This window comes from Nesoenas mayeri, assembly GCF_963082525.1.
Source record: "Nesoenas mayeri genome assembly, chromosome: 4".
Taxonomy (NCBI): Eukaryota; Metazoa; Chordata; class Aves; order Columbiformes; family Columbidae; genus Nesoenas; species Nesoenas mayeri.
The window spans coordinates 52,606,952-52,627,061 of NC_137540.1; the positions used below are offsets into that span (position 1 = coordinate 52,606,952).

A 20,110-nucleotide genomic window follows, 5' to 3' on the forward strand; every position below is an offset into this window, starting at 1 on the left:
GGTGCAATAATTTATTTGTATAACTCCTACCCTCCAGTGAAGGTAATATAAACACAAACTGCTTCAGAATTACAGGATGTATTATCAAACTAGTCTCTGTATAAAAAAAGTTATAGCTTCAGTCATAACAGAGAAGTCGTGCTGCGATGTTTAGTTTTTCAAATGCACTGATTCAATACTCCCTTAAAATTACTTCTCAGCTCAAGTTGGCATATTCTATAAAGGTTCTGTAAACTTAAACTTTTTAATTCCTAGAAATATTAAAACAAAACAGCTTTATTGAATGTTTATTTTCTTATTACTTTCAAAAGAACAAGGTAACAGACTGGAAATCATAAGCATATCCAAAAGGTGGGACTTCTTTTTTATAATACTTAGGTTTTGCCTTCCCAAACATGGTCATACATATCTTGCAAATTTCTTAAGAAAGGGAAAAAACCAACATATTGCATTTTAAAGGAGCAGCTGCAGCATTTTTATGAGTTTTTCAAAATGAGATGACAGCCATGATGTCCATGGATTCAAGCTCTTACAAGTGATTGTCTGGAGGCAGCCGATACTATGAGAAGAGAGTTCCTTCTTGACAGTTCTTAGGACTGAAAGTCATGTCACAATGTAGTTGGCTGTCCAGCAGCTGGGTGAAACAGAACCAAAACAAGTCATTAGCTGACAAATTTTAACAAACACACACAGGCTTCTCCTATTGCAATCTCTACCATTCAAAAAACTGCATCTGGAAATACATATCATTTGTGCCCTGCTTCATTTTCTTCCTGCAAAGCTGGGGCACCAACTGCAAAGAAGGATTCAGCGTAACCTCAGTGAAAATATATTTTCCATGCCATATGGACACATGCATTCTGCATGCACTTTTATTTCATTTTACTCCCAAAGTACTTGTGAGCATATTTACTTTAAGGCTGTGCAGAGGCAAAATATTAAAGCAAAGGGCTGATGAGTCATCCTTAGCTGTGCCTGGTTCGTGTTACGTGGTAATACAGAGCCCTTGTGTTATTTTGCCATGCAGGGAATCTCATAAATTTACTTCCTGCCTTTGACTTCAACACTCACAAACCTGTAACTTTTCCCTGTGTTTGACACTGAATAACAAGTTCCCTTCTCCGTGAGGTTTAGTTGCAGAGAAATCAACTATCAATAAATTCGAAAAATATAAATATTTTGGACTCTGGACCACTCATATTTTTAATGCTTTTCTCTCTTCAGGTTTTTGATAATTTATTTTGAAACAGAACCAACCACAGTTTCAAATAAGCTTCTGGCAGTCAAAATATGTAATTGAGATGTCCATAAGCATCTCAATCCAACACTGATTAATTCTGGGTTGGTCAGAGGCTGTCGATTGTGTGCACTGCTGCACAGGTTTTCAGATGGAGCTGCAGGGGCGGGAAGGCATGAGCTTTACAAGCAAGGAACTCATTCTATATTTAGCATCAGACTTCCAGAACTAGAAGGTAAAACGCTAACACTGCACCAGTTTGCTCTTCATTTCAGATGTGGAGTTTGTCAAATTCTAGGTAGAAATGAGCAACTAACCATATTTGCAGTTTTATCAAAATCAGTCCCATTGTAACTGTCAACAAGAGCCAGTGTAGCTTAAATGCAACTAACTCATATTTTGAGATTTTGCAAGTGGAGTGAATACAGCAGCAAAGGGCAATTTGTAGGAAAAAAAGGCAAACCTTTGCCATTAATCCTCTTTAGGAACCATACATTTCCTCAAAACCTATTCCCTCTGTCATAGACCTGGTTACTGTAGTGCTAGGTATGTACCAGTGCAAACCCTTACTGCACAAAACACTGTACGCAGGTCTGTACTGCATTTTCTAGCACCACTGCTGCAGAAGTTATAATGGAGGGAGTGATTTCTACAGCATATAAGATGATAAATAATTTATTTGAGTCTTCACCTGTCCTTAAGGGACCTCAATTTTTATTTAAGCAAAAAGGATTAAGAAGAAAAGGAAAATATCAGTTTTATCACCTTCCTCTCTTTTTTGTGTAAAGATGGATGTGCAAACGTGCATTTTAAGGGTCAGGACCTCATCCACATGAGGAAGGTTTATAGTATCAAGCCTGAAGGGGAAAAGCTATTTCTAAACGTGTCAGGTTAAATAAATAGTAATAAAAAGTTGCCAAGGTTTCTTAGCAGAATTTTAAAAAATAAAAATCACCAAACAAATGGTTATACAATAGCACCCCCTAGCTCTGCTGATGGAGAAGTATCTCTTTCCTGAAACACTGAAGGAAAAAAAACGTATTCTTCTGCCGGCAAAAGTAGGTAGGTACCTTTCCTACTTCTGGATTTCTACAGCCACTGCTTTTGAGAAAGAAGAAAGGAAATAGTAAGTGAAGAGAGCTCTGTATCTCCACTTAGCAGTTACGACTGTGGGCAGTAAATACACTGAACAAGAAGAAAATGATTACTCCTGTGTTGTTTTTTTTTTCCTGCATCTTATGGTTTTCCACAAAGTAGAAGCCAGTATGAGCACTGCCCCTTTCATATCACTGGTGACATCGGGGTGAAGCTGAAACACTTTAGCAATTTGGTCACAGAAATCCAGGACTAGGAAGGACATTCAGGTGACCTGCTCTAAGGCAGAAAAATGTACCAAGCTTTTTTCTGACATGCTGTTGTCTGTCTCATTCTTCAAAACTTGCAGCAAGCAACACTTTAGCACAGGTCTGGGGATACCACCACAAGGATTAATTACAAGTTACAGAAGGTTCCTGATATTTTACATGACCATTTTGTCTGCAAAGGGAGGCCTGGAGAAATAACAAATGGGAATTTCTCTGAACAAGGCCCAGGGTTTTAGACCTAGTAGAAGTATCTACATTGTCTCCTGTGATGTGAGAGATCCAAGCCTCCAAGACAAGCAATATGTGTGCACAGTGTAGTTTATATTTATGCACAGAAATAGCCTTTAAGTCTAATACTGCTGAGCAGAGATCCCCTGGGCAAGATTTAATGGGCTTGGAAATCTGTTTTGATTCAGGAGGATGATTAAAATGGCATGGGAAGGTTCCCCTTCCCACAGCAAAGCTATGCCTGGGTGGCAAAGCCAGGAGGAGACAAATCCATCAGTGAAAATCACGGCAACAGTACTGTTAGGGTTCATTGTCATTCAGACAGGATTTGGTACTTACTTCTGGATCGGATATAACAATCGTTGCAGTTAAGAAGACCATTTCTAATCCTGACATCTGTCCCACTTGCTGCGTCTCCCAGCTGTCCCTTGCAAATGCCACACTGCAAATTGAAGAACAGAGAAAGTAAAGGAGACCATGCCCTGTCACAACTCTTCCTAAATTTTGACTTTTGTTTCAATAGTTGTTGGAACAGTGAGAAAAACTAACTCCCCAGAACCCAGCCCATACTCCTGGGGAGCACTGCAAATCAGTGAAAGGGTTAAGAACCAATGGTATTTAGGACTGGATTTCAGCAGTCTCTACCCACACAGACATGAACTCTAGTGATGTTAAGTTACATCTGATTTTAATGTTGCATTCTGGAGCCAGCCCATTTGTGATGGACAAAGCTTAGAGAGGTCAGAGGTTTAGTTTGGGTAAATGTCTAAAATCAAAAAAGGCTTCACGAATACAAGTTGGGACAGAAATAACGGAAATGGACACTTTTTGGGTTCTCTAGAAAACACTATCTTGAGTCATTTCCAGACTGAAACACTCAAGAACAATCAAGTATTTTTGTTGAGAAGCATGGTGAAAGCCAGAATATCTCATTCATTTCATAGTCAAAGCTTTCCAACCATGGGTCAGATCAAAGACAGCTTCAGGACTGACCAGGTTTTGGTAAAAAAACCAAAAAACCCAAAAAAACCGCAAATAAAACCGAACCAACCACAAGGTAACTACTGTTATATTTAAAAAGCAACGAGTACAACTGGGAAATTATGTGATGCTTCTCTTTGTAAGTGAGGAAGCTAAGTTTACATGCTAAATCACAGGATTTAGTCTAATTAGCATGTCTGACAACAAAATAATACATTAGCTGCATTACTTCCACTTTTCTACAAACAAACATACATAACAAACATGTGAATCTCTTGATCTTCTCATTTTCAGTTTCACATCTACAGCCCTCAATATATTCTCTTCTCACACTGTGCTTGGCTTGAGATTTTTCTTGATAAAACAAGAGACATACCCTGAAGCACTGAATGTGGAAATAAAGACCAAGTGTTTCAATAATCATAGCAGCTCCTTTTCCAAGAGGAAGCCCACAGGTAGAACAAAGCTTCTTTCCACTGACAGACCTAGGAAACAAACGTGACTTCAAGAAAACAGAACAGCAACTGATGCTAAAATGCAGCCAAATGTTTACACAGGTTTATGGAGAGGAACAGGATGGGAGGAAGGAAGATTGTGGGGTTTCACATAAATACACATTGACCCTTCAACCATGTTGCTGAATCAACTTGCGTTGCTGCCTTGCAGACAAACACATAGAGGACTTTGACCCATTTAGTGGATGAGGGAAAGACTGTGTTGTTGTCTACGGAGACTTTAGTAAAGGCTTTGACACTGTTTCCCACAGCATTCTCCTGTAGAAACTGGCTGCTCATGGCTTGGACAGGTGTACCCCTCGCTGGGTAAAAAACTGTCTGGATGGCTGGGCCCAAAGAGTTGTGGATGGAGTCAGATCCAGTTGGTGGCCAGTCATGAGTGGTGTTCCCCGGGGCTCAGTATTGGGGTCAATTCTCTTTAAAATCTTTATCAATGGGCTGAGGCCAATTGTATGAGGTTTAATAAGGCCAAGTGCTGCGTCCTGCACTTGGGTCACAACAACCCCAGGCAGTGCTACAGGCTTGGAGAAGAGTGGCTGGAAAGCTGCCCAGTGGAAAAGGATCTGGGGGTGTTGAATGACAACTTGCTGAACACAAGCCAGCAGTGTACCCAAGTGGCCAAAAAGGCCAACAGCATCCTGGCTTGTATCAGGAATAGTGTGGCCAGCAGGACTAAAGTAGTAATTGTGCCACTGTACTCGGTGCTGGTGAGGCCCCACCTTGAATACTGTGTTCAGTTTTGGACCCCTCACTATGGCAAAGACATTGAGGTGCTGGAGTGCAGAGAAGGGCAATGAAGCTGGTGAGGGACCTGGAGCACAAGTCCTGTGAGGAGCGTCTGAGAGAACTGGGGCTATTTAGCCTTGAGAAAAGGAGGCTGAGGGGAGACATTATCACTCTCTACAACTACCTGAAAGGAGGTTGTAGCATGGAGGGTGTTGGTCTCTTCTCTCAAGTAGCAAGTGATAGGACAAGAGAAAATGGCCTCAAGTTGTACCAGAGGAGGTTTAGATTGGATATTAGGAAAAAATTCTTCACTGAAAGGGCTGTCAAGCACTGGAACAGGCTGCCCAGGGAAGTAGTTGAGCCACAAGGTTTAGTGGTAGAATTGGCAGTGCTAGGTTGATGGTTGGACTCCATGACCTTAAAGCCCTTTTCCAACCTAAATGATTCTATGACTTAAAACACCTGAATGTACAGCAGCTCAGACCCACTTCCCTTCCAAGTCTGCTGTGTTAGATCAAGGGACATGCAAGCCTCCTAACAGGGACTTGGATGGCAGAGAACCATGCCGGTGGATTATCCAGAGCCGGTCAGTGCCACAGCAATCAAAACAGATATTCATGTGAATTACCCAAGTCAGATTCTCAGCCTGGAATTTTTTCAATTTGTTTGCAAATGGGTTTGCTTACTGCACATCAGGAGGCAGTGATGTTGCTACACCCAAACAAGCCAGTGAAGTCAACAGTGGCAGTGCAACTGCTGTAGCACAGACCAGGCACCAGACACTTCCTAACTCATTTAGTCCATGCTGCTGCACCTATTAACACATGCCCGTTAGTACTCCAACTTGTTAGACAAAAGCTGAAATCGGATCTCTATCTGCAATACAAAAATACTTCAACTCCCTCCTTAAGTTTCAGTTCTGTCTAGACCTTTCTAGTAAATCATCTGTTTGATGACAGCTGAGTGAGGGATGAGGGCCCCAGGAATAACTCATACCCTTTCTCACAATGTTTTTAATGGCAGTGCAGGTGTACAATTTTATGTGTTTCATGCTCTTCCCTTCTCACCAGTCTGCCAGTCTGCCAGAACTGATTTTTGTCTAGTGAGATGAACCTAAGACCAAAAGAAATCCCTTGTCATGTGTCACCCATGCTTTTTTCAGAAAGGGCTGAAGCTGCGAAAGGAATTTCAGGATACTTCAAAAGTTTCAAAAAGATGGTTTGATGAAATTGTGCACAGATAAGCAAGTTTACAGTATCTTGCTTCATGTTTTTGGTGTAGTAACATAATAAGCCACCAAAAGAGATTGATCTGGACTACATCACCATACAGAAACCACTAAAAAGAAAAAGAAAAGAAAAGAAAAAAGAAACAGAAGCAGCAGAAACAGTCATCATGACCAGAAAACTGTCCTTGCTTCCATCTAATCTGTCACTCCTGAGACCATCATTCTTCATCAGTGACAGCCCAGGCACATCACTGTCTTTTCATGTAGTTTCATTCTCATGATTCTTTTCAGAATAACTTTCCTGTTTGCTTTTCTTATAATCTTAAGCCTTCACACACCTCTGCATTATTCTTCAGTTCATCTTTGTTTCTCCAGTGTCAGAGTTATGATAAGGACAGGTAAAAGTGTTGAATGAAAGAGTAAAAGCTTTGGGAATTTTTTTAAGAGAAGTTTTCTAATGTTTTAGTGGAACAATGAATTACATCCCATCCATTATTTCCAAAACTAAGATTTAGTTCAGGAAAGGATCTTGGAAAAGGGTCTCAGATCAGGATACAGCTACTAAATAATGTGAAGGATTTATCAAAACTATCTACAAGTAGCCAGAAATTATCTTCAATTCCACTAAAACTGCAGCTACAATTAGCAAAGCAATAAATTGTTCACATTTAAAACTCCCAATAGTTTCATGTAAATGAAAATGGCATCAGAAGGAGATCTTTGCTATCAAGCATGAAGAAGAATGTTTTTTAAATAGAACAAAATCTTTCTATGGCTTCTGTGTTGTATGACTTCATTAAATAAGCCAACTGGTTTTAATACACTGCAAATTATCAGTGACTCTATCAGGCTACAGTTAACATTTATTTTGAGTTGGCACACATATGTCATTGAAAGCTGCACAGCTCATTGCCTGAGAGAATCAAATATCTAGGAGATTAGCACGAATGTAGACAAATTGAAACATACAAACAGAACCAGCAAAAAAGCAAAATGCAATTTGAGTTTGGGAATTAAAGGAAGGACTGTTTTAAATCAGTAAGTGTGGAAATGTCAGTCGGTAAAAACATCTAGAACATACCTTTCTCCTGAGTGTGCAACAATTCACAATGAAGACAACATCCTTTGGCTTAAGTGCTCTCAACTCATGCTTTACTGCTTACTTTGACCGGGGCTTATATTATTCCATTTTGATTTCATTAAAATTTCAATGATCAAGCAGAGTCCTACAGCTGCTTTCTGAACTGTGTTATTTTAAAACACAACAATACTGCTGAAGTAGGCTAGAAATATAGGAGAGGGAGCTACATGTTTATTATGTGGATGGTTATGAATTGCAACATTCAGAAGAATTAATAGTGCATCCACATAATACTAGTGTGATTTACACTGCAGCAATTCACCAGCAACTGCAAGGTGTATTTGGTCTGCAAATTCCTATTGACCTTTTGTACCTGTTGGGTGACTGACTCGGAGCAGCAGGAGAGCAGGGAGACGATGGTCCGGATCGGAAGTTCTCATAATAGCCTGCCCTAAAATACAGGAAAGAACCTGCATTAATACAGCAAAAGAACAGAGGTTTTCTATGGAGAAATTCCAGCTGATGGATTTCAGGATTCCAAGTTCTAAATATTTTTCTTAAGGAAAACAAGGTATAAATTTGCTGTCCACTGCCATTTTGACACAATGAAAAATAGCACATGTTTTTGGTTTGGAGTCTTGATCTGCTTGCTATTGCTCAATCAGATAATTCACATCATAATCAGCCATGTGCAGACTCCTACCCACCCCTCAACTCAATGTGTCTCACACCATGATGAAGTCAAGGCGTGACTTGTGTTCTCTGCTGCCCAGGGGATGTGCTCAGAAGCATACCGGCAGAGCAAATATGGGGTTGTTGTTGGAGAGTCCGTGTGCTTTTTTGAATAAAAGGGAAGATACCAACACTGAAAAGTGATTTGTTACTATTTGTATCCATCCTACCCTGCAAGAATTTGGTGAGGAAAAACATGCATGGTTTTTGTTATCAGAAATCATAGGATTGATCCGATCTCTCAATGCTTAAAGCTGTTTACAGATTAAATAACAATTTTCTCAAACACACATGACCAGTATTTTATGAAGATTAGGTAATTAAACCTATTACATTAGTTTTGACTGAATACAAACTTCACAGAGGTAACACATACTTCACAGGAGACTGTGCTCATATATATGCTAATGAAACAGATGTTGCTTTCTCATAAATACACTTCTTGCAAACATTAGGTAAACATATCCCTTGTTTACTGAAAGAACTGGTGTTACTTTTTAGTAATGCTCACTCAAAAACACATGGCAAAAGCATCAGAGAAGAAAAAAACCACCTCACAAATTTATAGCAGAAAGAAAAGAAGATAAATAGAGATCAGTCTTGTAAAAGCTGTAATCCTTAAAGAACTAGAAAGCAGGAATCACTGTGTGTTTAGAAGCTGAGGAATGAAGCGCTTGGATGCCAACTTCAAGAGACTCTGTTCAATACCAAGAGACAGACTTCACCTGACATCCCCACGTTGATATTTAGCCACTTACGAGCTATAAATGTTTGTTTTAGGGACTTAAAACAAATGAAGAACATGAACAATTATGCAGATGAATGTTTAAAGACCTATGGAGAAAGATGACAGAGAATGGCAAGCAGGAGGTGTCCTCCCTCAAGAAACTAATTACCAAGGTACCCATAATGACAAACAAAGTAGATAAATGTTAGCAGTCTTGGTGGGAAAGCCAGGAATCAAAGGTGTCCACACAGTGCAGGGCTGCCCATGAAATTTAACTAATAAAGAACATTGAGTAGGAATATAAGGGAGGACAGAGCGAGCAGGACTTCTCAGCCTCTGCAATCACCTTTATTTTATGTTCTCACCTCCTTGTTTCTCCTGTAGAGCTCAGCTGCTGTCCCGTGCTCTGGCCCAGGAGCGGTCTCTGCCGAACCTCCTCTGTGCGATGTGGGGACTGCTTTGTCAGCAATTGCTGATTCCATGAGACGTCTACAATGAGAGGTGGGAAAATCTCAATAGTTGTGATAAAATGCTTTTGTTAACACTTACAGACCAACATAGCTTGTGGGCACACAATAAAGGAGACACAAGATGTACTGTAACTTAAAAATAAGTTCTTGGAAACCCCACAGAAAGTCAGAGACAGGCTCTGCTACACCAGAAGAGCTCTACGTGACAATGTTCCTCTGCATTACCTTCACATACACATGACCTGCCCTGCTGCTGCATCTCAGTTTCTGAAGGGGGAAAGGGAAAGGTCAAACAGCCATCCATGAGTAGTGCTTGGGAAAATAAAGTATTTCTGTCCTAAGGAAGGAAGAACCAGAGAGACAGAAACTTCTTGTGTTGCCTGAAGATCCAAACTTCTCAATAGCAAGAGTTAAGAGGAAGGTGGTGCAGATACTGCTCTCTCTGAGCCTACAAACAGATTTCTTCTCTTGTAATTTGCTTCTGTGTTTCAGATGGTCGCACAAGGCTCAGTGACAGTAACAGCCTCCGAGCCATAAGCAATGATCTGTGTGATGCCCAAGCAGCCTACCATCCCATCTTTGAGACAGAGTGCACTGCCCAGATCCTTCCAGACAAATTTTGTGGCTCACAGGGCGGGGAGAGCCTTACCCTGTCATGCACCAGCCATCTGGTTTAGAGGAAAAGGAAAAACTGTACTGGGGCCTATGAAAGGCCCATTCCCGATTTTCAGTATCAAGAGAAAAAACAAAACAAAACAAAACCAGCCAACGCCACCTAGTTCTGACTAGTTTAAGGGCTTAAGGAGAGAGCAAGGGTGTAATGCTTTTAAGGGGCAAGAAAGGAGCTGTCAGAATCTATGTAGGGCATCAAGCTGATTAAAATAACCTAGACAAAATCTATTCATTTTAAGTGCTATCAGACATTTCTAACAACAAAATTGAGATCACTGTTATTTTAGACTTGGCTTGAAAAGTTTACACATCACAGGTAGTGATTTCTAAGTGATTTCTGCTGGACTGAGATGGATGTAAAGAATCTAATTAGCTATCAAAACAGAAAATAAATGTTGGAAATATGCTCTCTGTATCAATATAAATCCTATATGTATGTAAGATTATGTAAAAGGTGGAAGATAATTGTGTTTAACTACTACTATGAACATGTGGGCTTATAAATGAGATTCTTATCTGCAGCTGAAACACTAATTTCTGATGAAATTTCAAATTTCATCTTAACATATTTATCTTTACTAAAATAAAACAACTTCTGCATCTGAGACATTCAAATTTTGAAGATATACATGTGCTGCTAATTTCCAAAATTATCTGAGTTACATTTCAAGCCACTGTAAATACCTGTGAGTTTTCTATCTGGAAAAGAATACACATGTATGAAGAATCTTGACCCTCACCCTGAGTCAATGGCAGATTCAGCCTGGCAGGCGAGCTGCGCTCCATCGCTGTCACCTGCGGCTCCTGTTCACCTCCCTTCAAGATATCTGTCTCTGGGTGTCCTGAGAGCACTTTATTTCCACTGCCAATATAAATAAAGCACATTGTATAAATAAAGTCAGGAAAAATTCAACCTAGAATCTAATGGCAAAAATCAGAATTTTGAATATCATTTTGTTTTTTACAACAGGTTTTTTTGTTATTGTGTCAGCAGCGACAAAGCAATATACAGTCATGAATTAACAGGTCTCCAAACATGCCCAGTCTTTCTGCTTCCCTTACACAGTGCCACTCACACTCATGAAAGATTGTTCTGGATTTGCAGAAAATGTCTTCTTTGCCAGAGAAACACCTTTTCTCAGTGTTCAGCATCATCAAACGCTTCTTGTCTTTGTGAAAGTTGTTATTAGCAGTTGGGCAAAGACCAGGACTTTGAACACCACCTGGCAAGTTTGGGTATGGCACTTCCAAGATGACAGCCAAACAATCTCACACAGATTCTGAGTGAAAACAGCTACTGCTCCTTTACTGCTCCAAATGGCTCGTGAAACTTGCACACATGGCATACAGAGGCATCTGAACTATCTAAGCTCCACTGTGGTTGATGTGACAGAGTTTCAGCACAGCCATATGGTGAAAAGACAAGCCTTCCGATGTGCAAAACTAGCATGCACATTGCCAATGTGTAAGCCTGCAGCACGTGAATATTGATCAGGATATATTATACCCATCACCAGGCCAGCAGATGCTGATGCTCCAGTGTTAATCAAAGGCAGATGTGACATCCCAGAAGTCTACAGAAAACAAAGCTCCACAGGGCCAAGAAATACTTAGGCTTGATCCATACCTTCTCTTTTCCTGCCAGAGTTCACTTTCCTTGCTTTTCAGAGATGGCATAGTGTCCTGCTCCCAGAGCAGCTTTTTCTGCCTTGTAACTTCTTTTTGTTTGCCTTCCTCTGGAGAGCTGTTTGAATCAGTTGTGTTCTAGAAGAGAGCAGGGGAGGGAACAAGGATCTTTGCTTGATTCTGGCATCAGCACATGCATGAGAAAAGCACAGCCTGCCCCCAAACATATCATGTTGACACACCTTATTATAATAAAGAGTATTTCATGTTAAAGAGTGGAATCATTTGACTTTGGTAAGGCTAACTTTGGATTTAACAAAGACTTCAGCTAAAACAAGGAACTAACTGTATTAAATTGAGCATGAAACAAAAAAGTGCCGGACTGACCAATTATGAGATGGTGTTCAGGATGACAAAATAAAACTTTCTACTACATGTTTTCGGCAGAACTCCTTGAATGACTTTGAGAGTCTAGACAATCTCCTGTTGGACTTGGGAGGACTTTGTGAGGCACTTCAACTTGTTGCCTTTGCCTAGAAGGAGAGCATTACTCACCTCCTCCAGGCATTCTCAAATGGCAACTGCAGTGCTACCAAAATGGTACTGGAGTGGGTCATACCTGACTGGTGGAGCTTGAGTAATTCATGGCATGAGATCCTTCACTTCTGGGTGCAGGCACTGCCCCAAATGTGGCATAAGCAAGTCCACCCAGGAAGTTATTGCTACACAGCCATGTGGAAAATGTGCCATGGCTGATGCCCCTGACCAGGGATGAGTGATAAGAGAGGGCAGAAAGGGTGAAAGGAGAACCGGATCATACAGTACTCCTAATCCTGGAGGTGAAGGGAAAAAGGCAGATGATTTCTTGGGTGTGGGTGCCTTAGGCAGGAGAAAATTACATCTGGGAATGCCACATTTATTCTGCTGATCTCACCTGGGGTGTCATTCTCTGATCTCTGGTGAACACTTGCTTGATTAGATGCTAGATACATTGAGTTAAACGTTTTGTGCCATATAACAAAAAATTAAAAGAAAAAATTATCAGAGAGTGAACATTCTTCTGTTTGTTTTGCTATATTCCTAGGATGGATGGTGGGAGAAAAAAGGAGGAAAAGTGGGGAAGCATTATTCTGTCTCATTTAAGGTGTGCCTAAAGCACTGTCTTGCATTCAAAATTTTGGATGCAGGGAAATCACTTTAGATTTTGTTGGGTTTGATAAGGTATTTGAAACAAATGTAAACCAGTGACTGTTTTTTACAGACCCAGTTAAAGAAGAGAGGTAACTGCAAAGAAAGTATCACCCTCAGCTCTAGTCCAAAATAGGACGGTAGCAGTTTCCTTGGGAGTACGGCTCTTCGGTCATAAGAATACATGAGCTATAGCTGTCTAAGCTATCACCAGTTATGGAAGCGATCCAGGGAACACTCCCACTCTTTCCAGACTTTGTTAGCCCTTAGGCAAAGAATTAAATTTTGCACTGAAGATGGCTTAGTCTTTATTGCTTTACTACTCCATGAGAAACTCACCACTGTCTTGTTTCCTTCAGTGGTAGAGGAAGAAGAGGAGAGGAGCTCAGCAGAGTTTGAAGAAACAATAAATGGAACTACAGTATCCTCAATTATTTTACGTTCCTGAAAAAAAAACAGGATCAGAAGAGAGTGGGAGTTAAAAATACAGAATATCATCTATGAGCTTAAAAAGCAGAAGCATAAAGTTTGGCTACAAGTGGTATAGCAGGTTGCTAACCACTTTCTCTTGGATTATCAGGACTTCGTTCTGCTCCCTGTCCCTGTGTCTTCTGGCTCAGGGGGCTGGGTACACAGAGAACAACTGGTCTTACTGTTAAAGACTGAGGCAAAGAAGGCCTTAAGTACCTCAGCCTTTTCCTCATCCTCTGTCACTATGCTTCCCCCTGCATTCAATAAAGGATGGAGATTCCCCACAGCCCTCCTTTTGTTGCTATTGTATTTACAGAAACATTTTATATTGTTTTTTTATGGCAGTAGCCAGACTTAAGTTCTAGTTGGGCTTTGGCCCTTCTAATTTTGTCCTTGCACAACCTCACAGCATCCTTGTAGTACTTCTAAGTTGCCCGCCCCTTATTACAAAGGTCATAAACTCTCCTTTTTTCCTGAATTCCAGACAAAGCTCTCTCTTCAGACAGGCTGGTCTTCTTCCCCACCAGTTCATCTTTTGGCACATGCAGATGGCCTGCTCCTGCACATTTAAGATCTCCTTCTTGAAGAATGTCCAATGCCAGTTTCCAATATATTACACGATCAAGCTCAAGGCAGACAACCATTTCATCTGGAGTTCCACCAAGTCTAGGCACCAAGTATTGGCCAAAACACACAAGGCTCAGCCTCCGCAGGGAAGTCTGAGCGTGTCCAGACACAATCATACTGGCTCACCCTGACTTGAGCAGCAATTAGACACCTCCGCCTGTGTGGAGCTTCTGAGGATACCTGTTTAAATATTTAAATATTTTTCCCCAGCACCCATGGTACTATTTAAGAGAAATAATCCTCCTGAGAATTCAGTCTTGAGAAGGCTTTACATTAATTTATCTAGGTATGGTATTTTTGTAGTGGTGTTAGTGGGTGCATCTAAATACAAAAAAGCCAATAAATAACCTCCTCCTTTGAGCCTTATACCTCCTCGTAGTATCTACGCTCCTCCTCTTCAACTTCTCTCTGGGCTTTTTCCCATTCCTCTTTCAGCTTGTCCTGTTCCTTCTGGTACTTTTCCTGTAAGAGGATACAAATACAGGTAAATTCAGAGCATTCTATATTAGGAGTAAATTCTATAGTATCTCCACAGTGAAAATGAATCTGCTAAGAGTGGTTTAAACAGAAATAGGATGAAATAGGAAGACAAAAATTTGAAACATTCATGGGTGTCAAAAAAACTTCTTTTCCTCCTCTCTCCACTTTTTTCTAGAACTTACATTTAACACCTTCAAGCCAGGAGAAACTTTTAACTTAATAGTAGCTGTTTAATTTGTTAGAAGTTCTAAGATCTTTGGTCAGAATTGAAATTTATGCTCAACAATTTCAATAATCCCTTGTTTATCATACTGTATTAAGAGTTCCAAAAAGCTATCACATGCCCCAAAACACTTGGGCATGGATTTTACGTTACTAACTTCAGCAAAGTAGCATATAAACAAGCATGTTTTTCAGATACTAGTACTAATTTAAGAGAGATCCCAGTACAATTTAATGAATGATGAATACCTGTGCAAGTTTAGACTATAAGTCTGTGTAAAGATAATAGTGTGTAAAGGTTTGAAAAGGGTAAGCTTATAACTGGCTAAGTAGTTTAGTTTCCTCCTTGGTGGAATCAGTTCTTGAGAATTGTTTTCATACAGTTTTGCATGAAAAAAATATTTCAAAGATATGTTTAAAATTACTTGACAGAACTGGTTTTAATATGGGGAAGAATGTTGACTTCCATATCCCTTTTACATCAGTTCCAAATTCTGTTCAAATTAGAAACCACAGAAGAGATGCATTTACTATTGAGAAAGCACCCACATATGCCAGAAAAATTATGATAAGAATTTTACACCATTTTAAGAGGAAACAACCATATTAAATAGAAAGAAACAATCTCAAGAAAGCAGTAGAGACTCATATAAGTGATTCTTAAAAGATTAAAAGACTGCATTTTATTATTCTACATCCATTGGCAGTTTGTTCTTCTGTTACATGGAGGAAAGTTATGATTTCTTTGGCATCAAACCCAATCACAGTTTCAAAAGACACTACTGATTGAGGGGGAAATTCAAGTTCTCAGGGCCACTGCACTTCTCCCAACTGGGACACAAAACCAGACCTTTGACAACTTACTCCACCACTAGGCAAAACCACTGGTTGTTTTGGTTGTTTTCAGGGGGTTTACCCTCTCACAAAAAAAAAAAAACCAAAACAACAAACCCTTCATGTCCAAATTTGGGTTGATGTTTTCCAAGAACCACCTCTGAACAAAGCAGAAGTCTACAAAAATCTATTAAGACCATCATTTTAGAGAAGTGTTCCATAGGTGTCAGGGTCAGCAAACTGTCAGTCTTGAGAAAGAGTCTCCAAGTAATTAAGAGTCTCGCAGTACATGCTCAACGTACTTTAAATATAGTTGAATATCAAGATTTGGTTTAACTCCCCACTGGAATGCAGAACTAAGTCCTTTAGGTCTTTCCTTTGAGTGGGGAAGTGGGACATAAGGGTGCTCAAACCACAGAGAACACGTGTATATGCTCATTTCATTGCTCATCTGCCACAGAATTTGCTCAAGCATCCACAGAGGAAGTGGAAAACATGACATGAAATGCCCAACTTCTGTCCAAAGGGACAATTCAACAACTGAACCACATGGTGGAAGAGACGTAGTTTCTTCCTTACCTGTAGCAAGCGTTCTTGCTCATGCTGCCACCTTTCCTGGCGCTTCCGCTCTTCTTCTGGATCCCAGGACCAGAAATTGAAACGCTTGTGCCAAGGAAAAGCAAGCTGTTAGACCTCGATACTATACTTCACAAGGTGACCAGAGAAAGCCGCACTTCATCTGACCCACCCCTGGGGGCGATGTTAAAACGGGAAACCGAGAACTAAATAATGGTTCTCTCAGCAGACAATATTCTGAGCTTCATTGACAATTAGGATTGCCCACAGGTATCCAAATGATAAAATAATAATTTGGTTTGCAAAGAAAGGCTTGAGAAACTTCAACTAGAGGGGAAAAAATGGAAAAAAGATCTGGAAGAAAGCTCTAAGCAACTCTGAACAGGGATATCTGCAAGTACTCAAATTTAAAGAAAATCTCTGGTTTGCTTCTCTATAATCTTCAGAATAACATGCAAAGCAATTTATGATTGTAAAAGACATTCTCTTTTTTCATATGGTTGCAAGTACAATAACCTATAGCTTTGTTTAAAATTTTTATCCATAATGAAATAAAATCTTTGGCTTCACTAAAGATGTCATTACATTACACATTTATATGTTTATAATCAATGGCAATTTTAGACAGTTGAGGTCATATTTCTTTCAACTAAGAGTCGTATTAGAATCTGACAGGATGAGATTATGTCTTTTATAATGTGACAAACAGTATAGGAAATAGTGTAGCATTTGTGGTGTTTGTTAGCTTTTTTTTTTTTTTTCCATCGTTGTGGAGACAGTAGTATTGTGGTCTCCTCTAATTTCTCTGCATTTAAAATACAATGGATAATTTGGAGTTACATATTATTTGGGGATCACAAAGCTTTAGTGGTTCTTCACACCAGATTCAGACCAGGTCTTGATGCACATTGTATTTTTTGTCTCTCATTTCCATCACAAAACAACAACAACCACCAAACCTCATTCTGATTTGGGGACTTTATGAGACAGTTTGCTTAAAAAAACCCCACTTTTGCCAAACACACACCTCTAAACCAAACAAAAATGCAAAAAAGATACTCACATTTGATTTGTCACCAGTATCAGAATCAGCTATTAAAAAAAAATAAAAGGAAAATTTAAATTTAACACAGCAATACATGCTTAGCCTGCAATCAAAGCTACTGTGTCTGTATAAAAAAGCTTCATGTTAGTTCTGTATTTGCTCCCATAACCAAATGCAAGTATGAATCACAAGCAAATAAACCAGAAAAACAGATTACACCCATCACCAACAAAACTACTTTCTATCTGGGTATAGAGAAGCACAATATTAACTAACAACAGGTTCTACTCTACCACTACCTAATGCCATCTACTTCTGGCCACAGATGTTAGCAGTGTTCGGACACTGAGTGCTACCTACTTTGATCTACTTTTCCCTTCGTGATTCAGAGCAAGGAAGGAAAAAGCACAGCAAAGCTAAAAGGACGGGACTACACTACTCAAGAGCAACAGTTACGAAGAGAACCACTGCCATTTTCTATTCAAATGTCTTTGAAAATTAGGCTGATTTAAAGAAATTAAGGAAAAGGTATTTATAGGCAAGTGATTTCATTTGGGTGCCTGGAAACAGAGTATTACAACAACGTGCAACCCAACAGCTCTTTGTCAACTGTGCAGTAGGAACAGACACTTTCTACGAAAGCAAGAAGTAGAACAAGTCCCCGTGATCATCAGCTTTCACCCAGCCCCGCGTCCGAAGACACCTATGCCTGGAGGCAGCAGAAGGGCTGAAGCTGGTCTTAGCACCACATTTACCTGACTGCGAGAAAAACTGTGAACGCCGCCAGTTGTTGCGAACCCTAAGCGGAACCGCAGCCCCGCGGGGCGGCTCTGCAGGCAATGGCACGGAGACAAAACAAGAAACACAGCGCGGTCAAAAGGCGATGACAGACTCTCAGACCCGAGCCTCCTCAGCCATGAGAGGGATTTTGACTACAACTGCTTCGGCCCATCGCAGCTCATTTACAATGGACCTGCAGATCGCACGGATTGCCCGTATTTAAATGTTACTTTCGTATTGTGGCACCTAACCTCATCCGAGAGCTCCAGCACACCAGTGCCAGGCACAGGCAGCCACCCCTTCAAGTCTTTGCCTGGCACTCACATTCATTCCTATGGCAGATACACATTTTAAAGGATTTTGTGATTCTTCAGTGCTGTATGTGCTGTGAACACTAGAGAGCAGCCAAGTGTTTCAGCATCACTCAGAAAATAGGTGAGAGTGAAAAATAGGTGAGTACATTCTGTTGCTTAATGGGTAGATTGCTCTGTGTCTAACATAAAATGATATTGTTCACAAAGCCTGTTTGGAAAGCACCCTTTGCACTTAAAACAAGCGAGACTTAAAACAAGTGAGACTACTCCTTTTCAGACAATCCTGTTTGCCACAGTGGATCACCTTCAGTAGTTTCAGTCTTGAAAACACAAAGGATAATCAATATATTACCTGTACATAAACTAACAACCTAATAAGTTCTCAAGGGGAAGAAAACTTCAGATGATTTTTCTGTCTCTCTTTCACAATACTTACATATAAGCACCTCTAAAATCAATATAAAATCAAGCTACTAAACTTTATCAATCTCAAGCAAAACTTTGTCATGAAGGCAAAAACCTGAAAGTTCTGCTTTGCAAGAACTCATGATGAGCATGGGTCAAAGGGATGTGGACAGATATGTGTATTGTTTGTCTATGAAAAGCAGCTCCACATGAACAGCTGAGGGCAGAATTTATCTCCAGAAGTTTTCATTGTCACATAAAACCACTTGCTAAGTCATTTTCATATATGAGCAGCAGTAGCAATAAAATACAATACTCATTGACATAATACAGCTTTTATTGCTAGGCCAGGTAAGTGCAAGATAGGGCTCTCCCTGTCCCCCTTCATTGTGTCACAATTCTGCTGTTGTATTTAAGGGGAACAATCACAACAGTCCTTTGAATCGCAGGGGCCACACTACTAATATCAGTCAGATGAAACTAGAAAATAACCATTTTAGCTCCAAACCCCTCCAGGCCATTGATTAGGCACTCCTACCTGAACATCACACACAGATACCCAGTTACTGTCCAGCTGGGCTCTCCAAATGCTCTTTGCTCACCTTGTAGACCAGAATTCTGCAGAGTAACTTGGCTGGTCTCAGGTAGTTTCTTTAAAAATGGCAATACTACACTCCCCTCTTGTTCCAGGGCTTTTGGTTTCATCATCTGTTTAGACATTTGGGAGCAGAAAACAGCATTCAAAAATCAGCAGGTTCAATCAAAGATTAACGTAAACCTTTTCTTCCTATCTTCTGAATCAACATTATCAAAGATCAAGTCTCTGTCTCTAGAATTATAACATGGAGTTGCAATACTGGAGTCCTGGAAATAACCAGTAGCTGGTTTTTGTTGACATTCACACTGCCCTGCACACCAAAGCCGATCCTAACCCAGGACCAACATCTAACTTACTTGACAGAGCAGTATGGTCATGGTCATTTGTTACCTCTGCTACCACCTGCACTTGTTCAGCACTTCAAGAGGACTAAGAGGGTAAGATCCACTGTCTATGCCTTTGGGATACTCTGCCCTCCCAACATGCAGTGGGACTGGGGTTTGCAAGTTAAGTTCTCATTTCTGCTCCAGCTAGTCCACAGGTTCAAATGCTACAAGCAGACACTGGGGAGTTCCTTTGCTGAGCAGAACTCTGATGACCATAGGATTTGGAACAGAAATCATCCTTCAGGGTCATTCCCTGGCAGACTGTTTTGAATAAAGTCCTTATGTGACATTATATAGAGAAAAATACGAATTTGCACAATAAACATTTCCTTGTGAGAGCATTCTCTTCTGTCTTGTTTTCCATTTCCTTTCTTTCTTGACTGTACGTACCACCGGTGTAGCAGTGAGCTCTGCTTCCTTCTGCTGCTCCATTTCAGGTTTCTTCACATCTTTCTCATTTGAAGCAGCTTCCTCTGAAGGGACAGGACTGGGAAGAAATTCTAATCTCTTCACAACAGGGCTGACACAAGCTGCAGATGACTTGAATTGCTTTTGACCTGAACCTAATTCACACACACAAGAAATAATGTTCCAAGG

General features: G+C 40.3%; 1 protein-coding gene across 1 annotated transcript in view; it reads right to left on the bottom strand.

The window, feature by feature from the left end:
- Positions 1-608: 608 nt before the first annotated feature.
- LIMCH1 (LIM and calponin homology domains 1) overlaps positions 609-20,110 on the bottom strand; it is a gene marked incomplete at both ends in the record, with an annotated part of 178,596 nt that continues 159,094 nt past the window's right edge. The window contains 14 exons of the mRNA XM_080343784.1: positions 609-634; positions 3,169-3,271; positions 4,187-4,295; positions 7,725-7,811; positions 9,185-9,308; positions 10,702-10,823; positions 11,589-11,725; positions 13,115-13,219; positions 14,243-14,335; positions 15,989-16,072; positions 17,049-17,077; positions 17,786-17,860; positions 19,132-19,237; positions 19,904-20,076. Coding sequence (XP_080199910.1) covers positions 609-634; positions 3,169-3,271; positions 4,187-4,295; positions 7,725-7,811; positions 9,185-9,308; positions 10,702-10,823; positions 11,589-11,725; positions 13,115-13,219; positions 14,243-14,335; positions 15,989-16,072; positions 17,049-17,077; positions 17,786-17,860; positions 19,132-19,237; positions 19,904-20,076 — 1,373 coding nt within the window. The remainder of the gene's footprint in view (positions 635-3,168; positions 3,272-4,186; positions 4,296-7,724; positions 7,812-9,184; positions 9,309-10,701; positions 10,824-11,588; positions 11,726-13,114; positions 13,220-14,242; positions 14,336-15,988; positions 16,073-17,048; positions 17,078-17,785; positions 17,861-19,131; positions 19,238-19,903; positions 20,077-20,110) is intronic.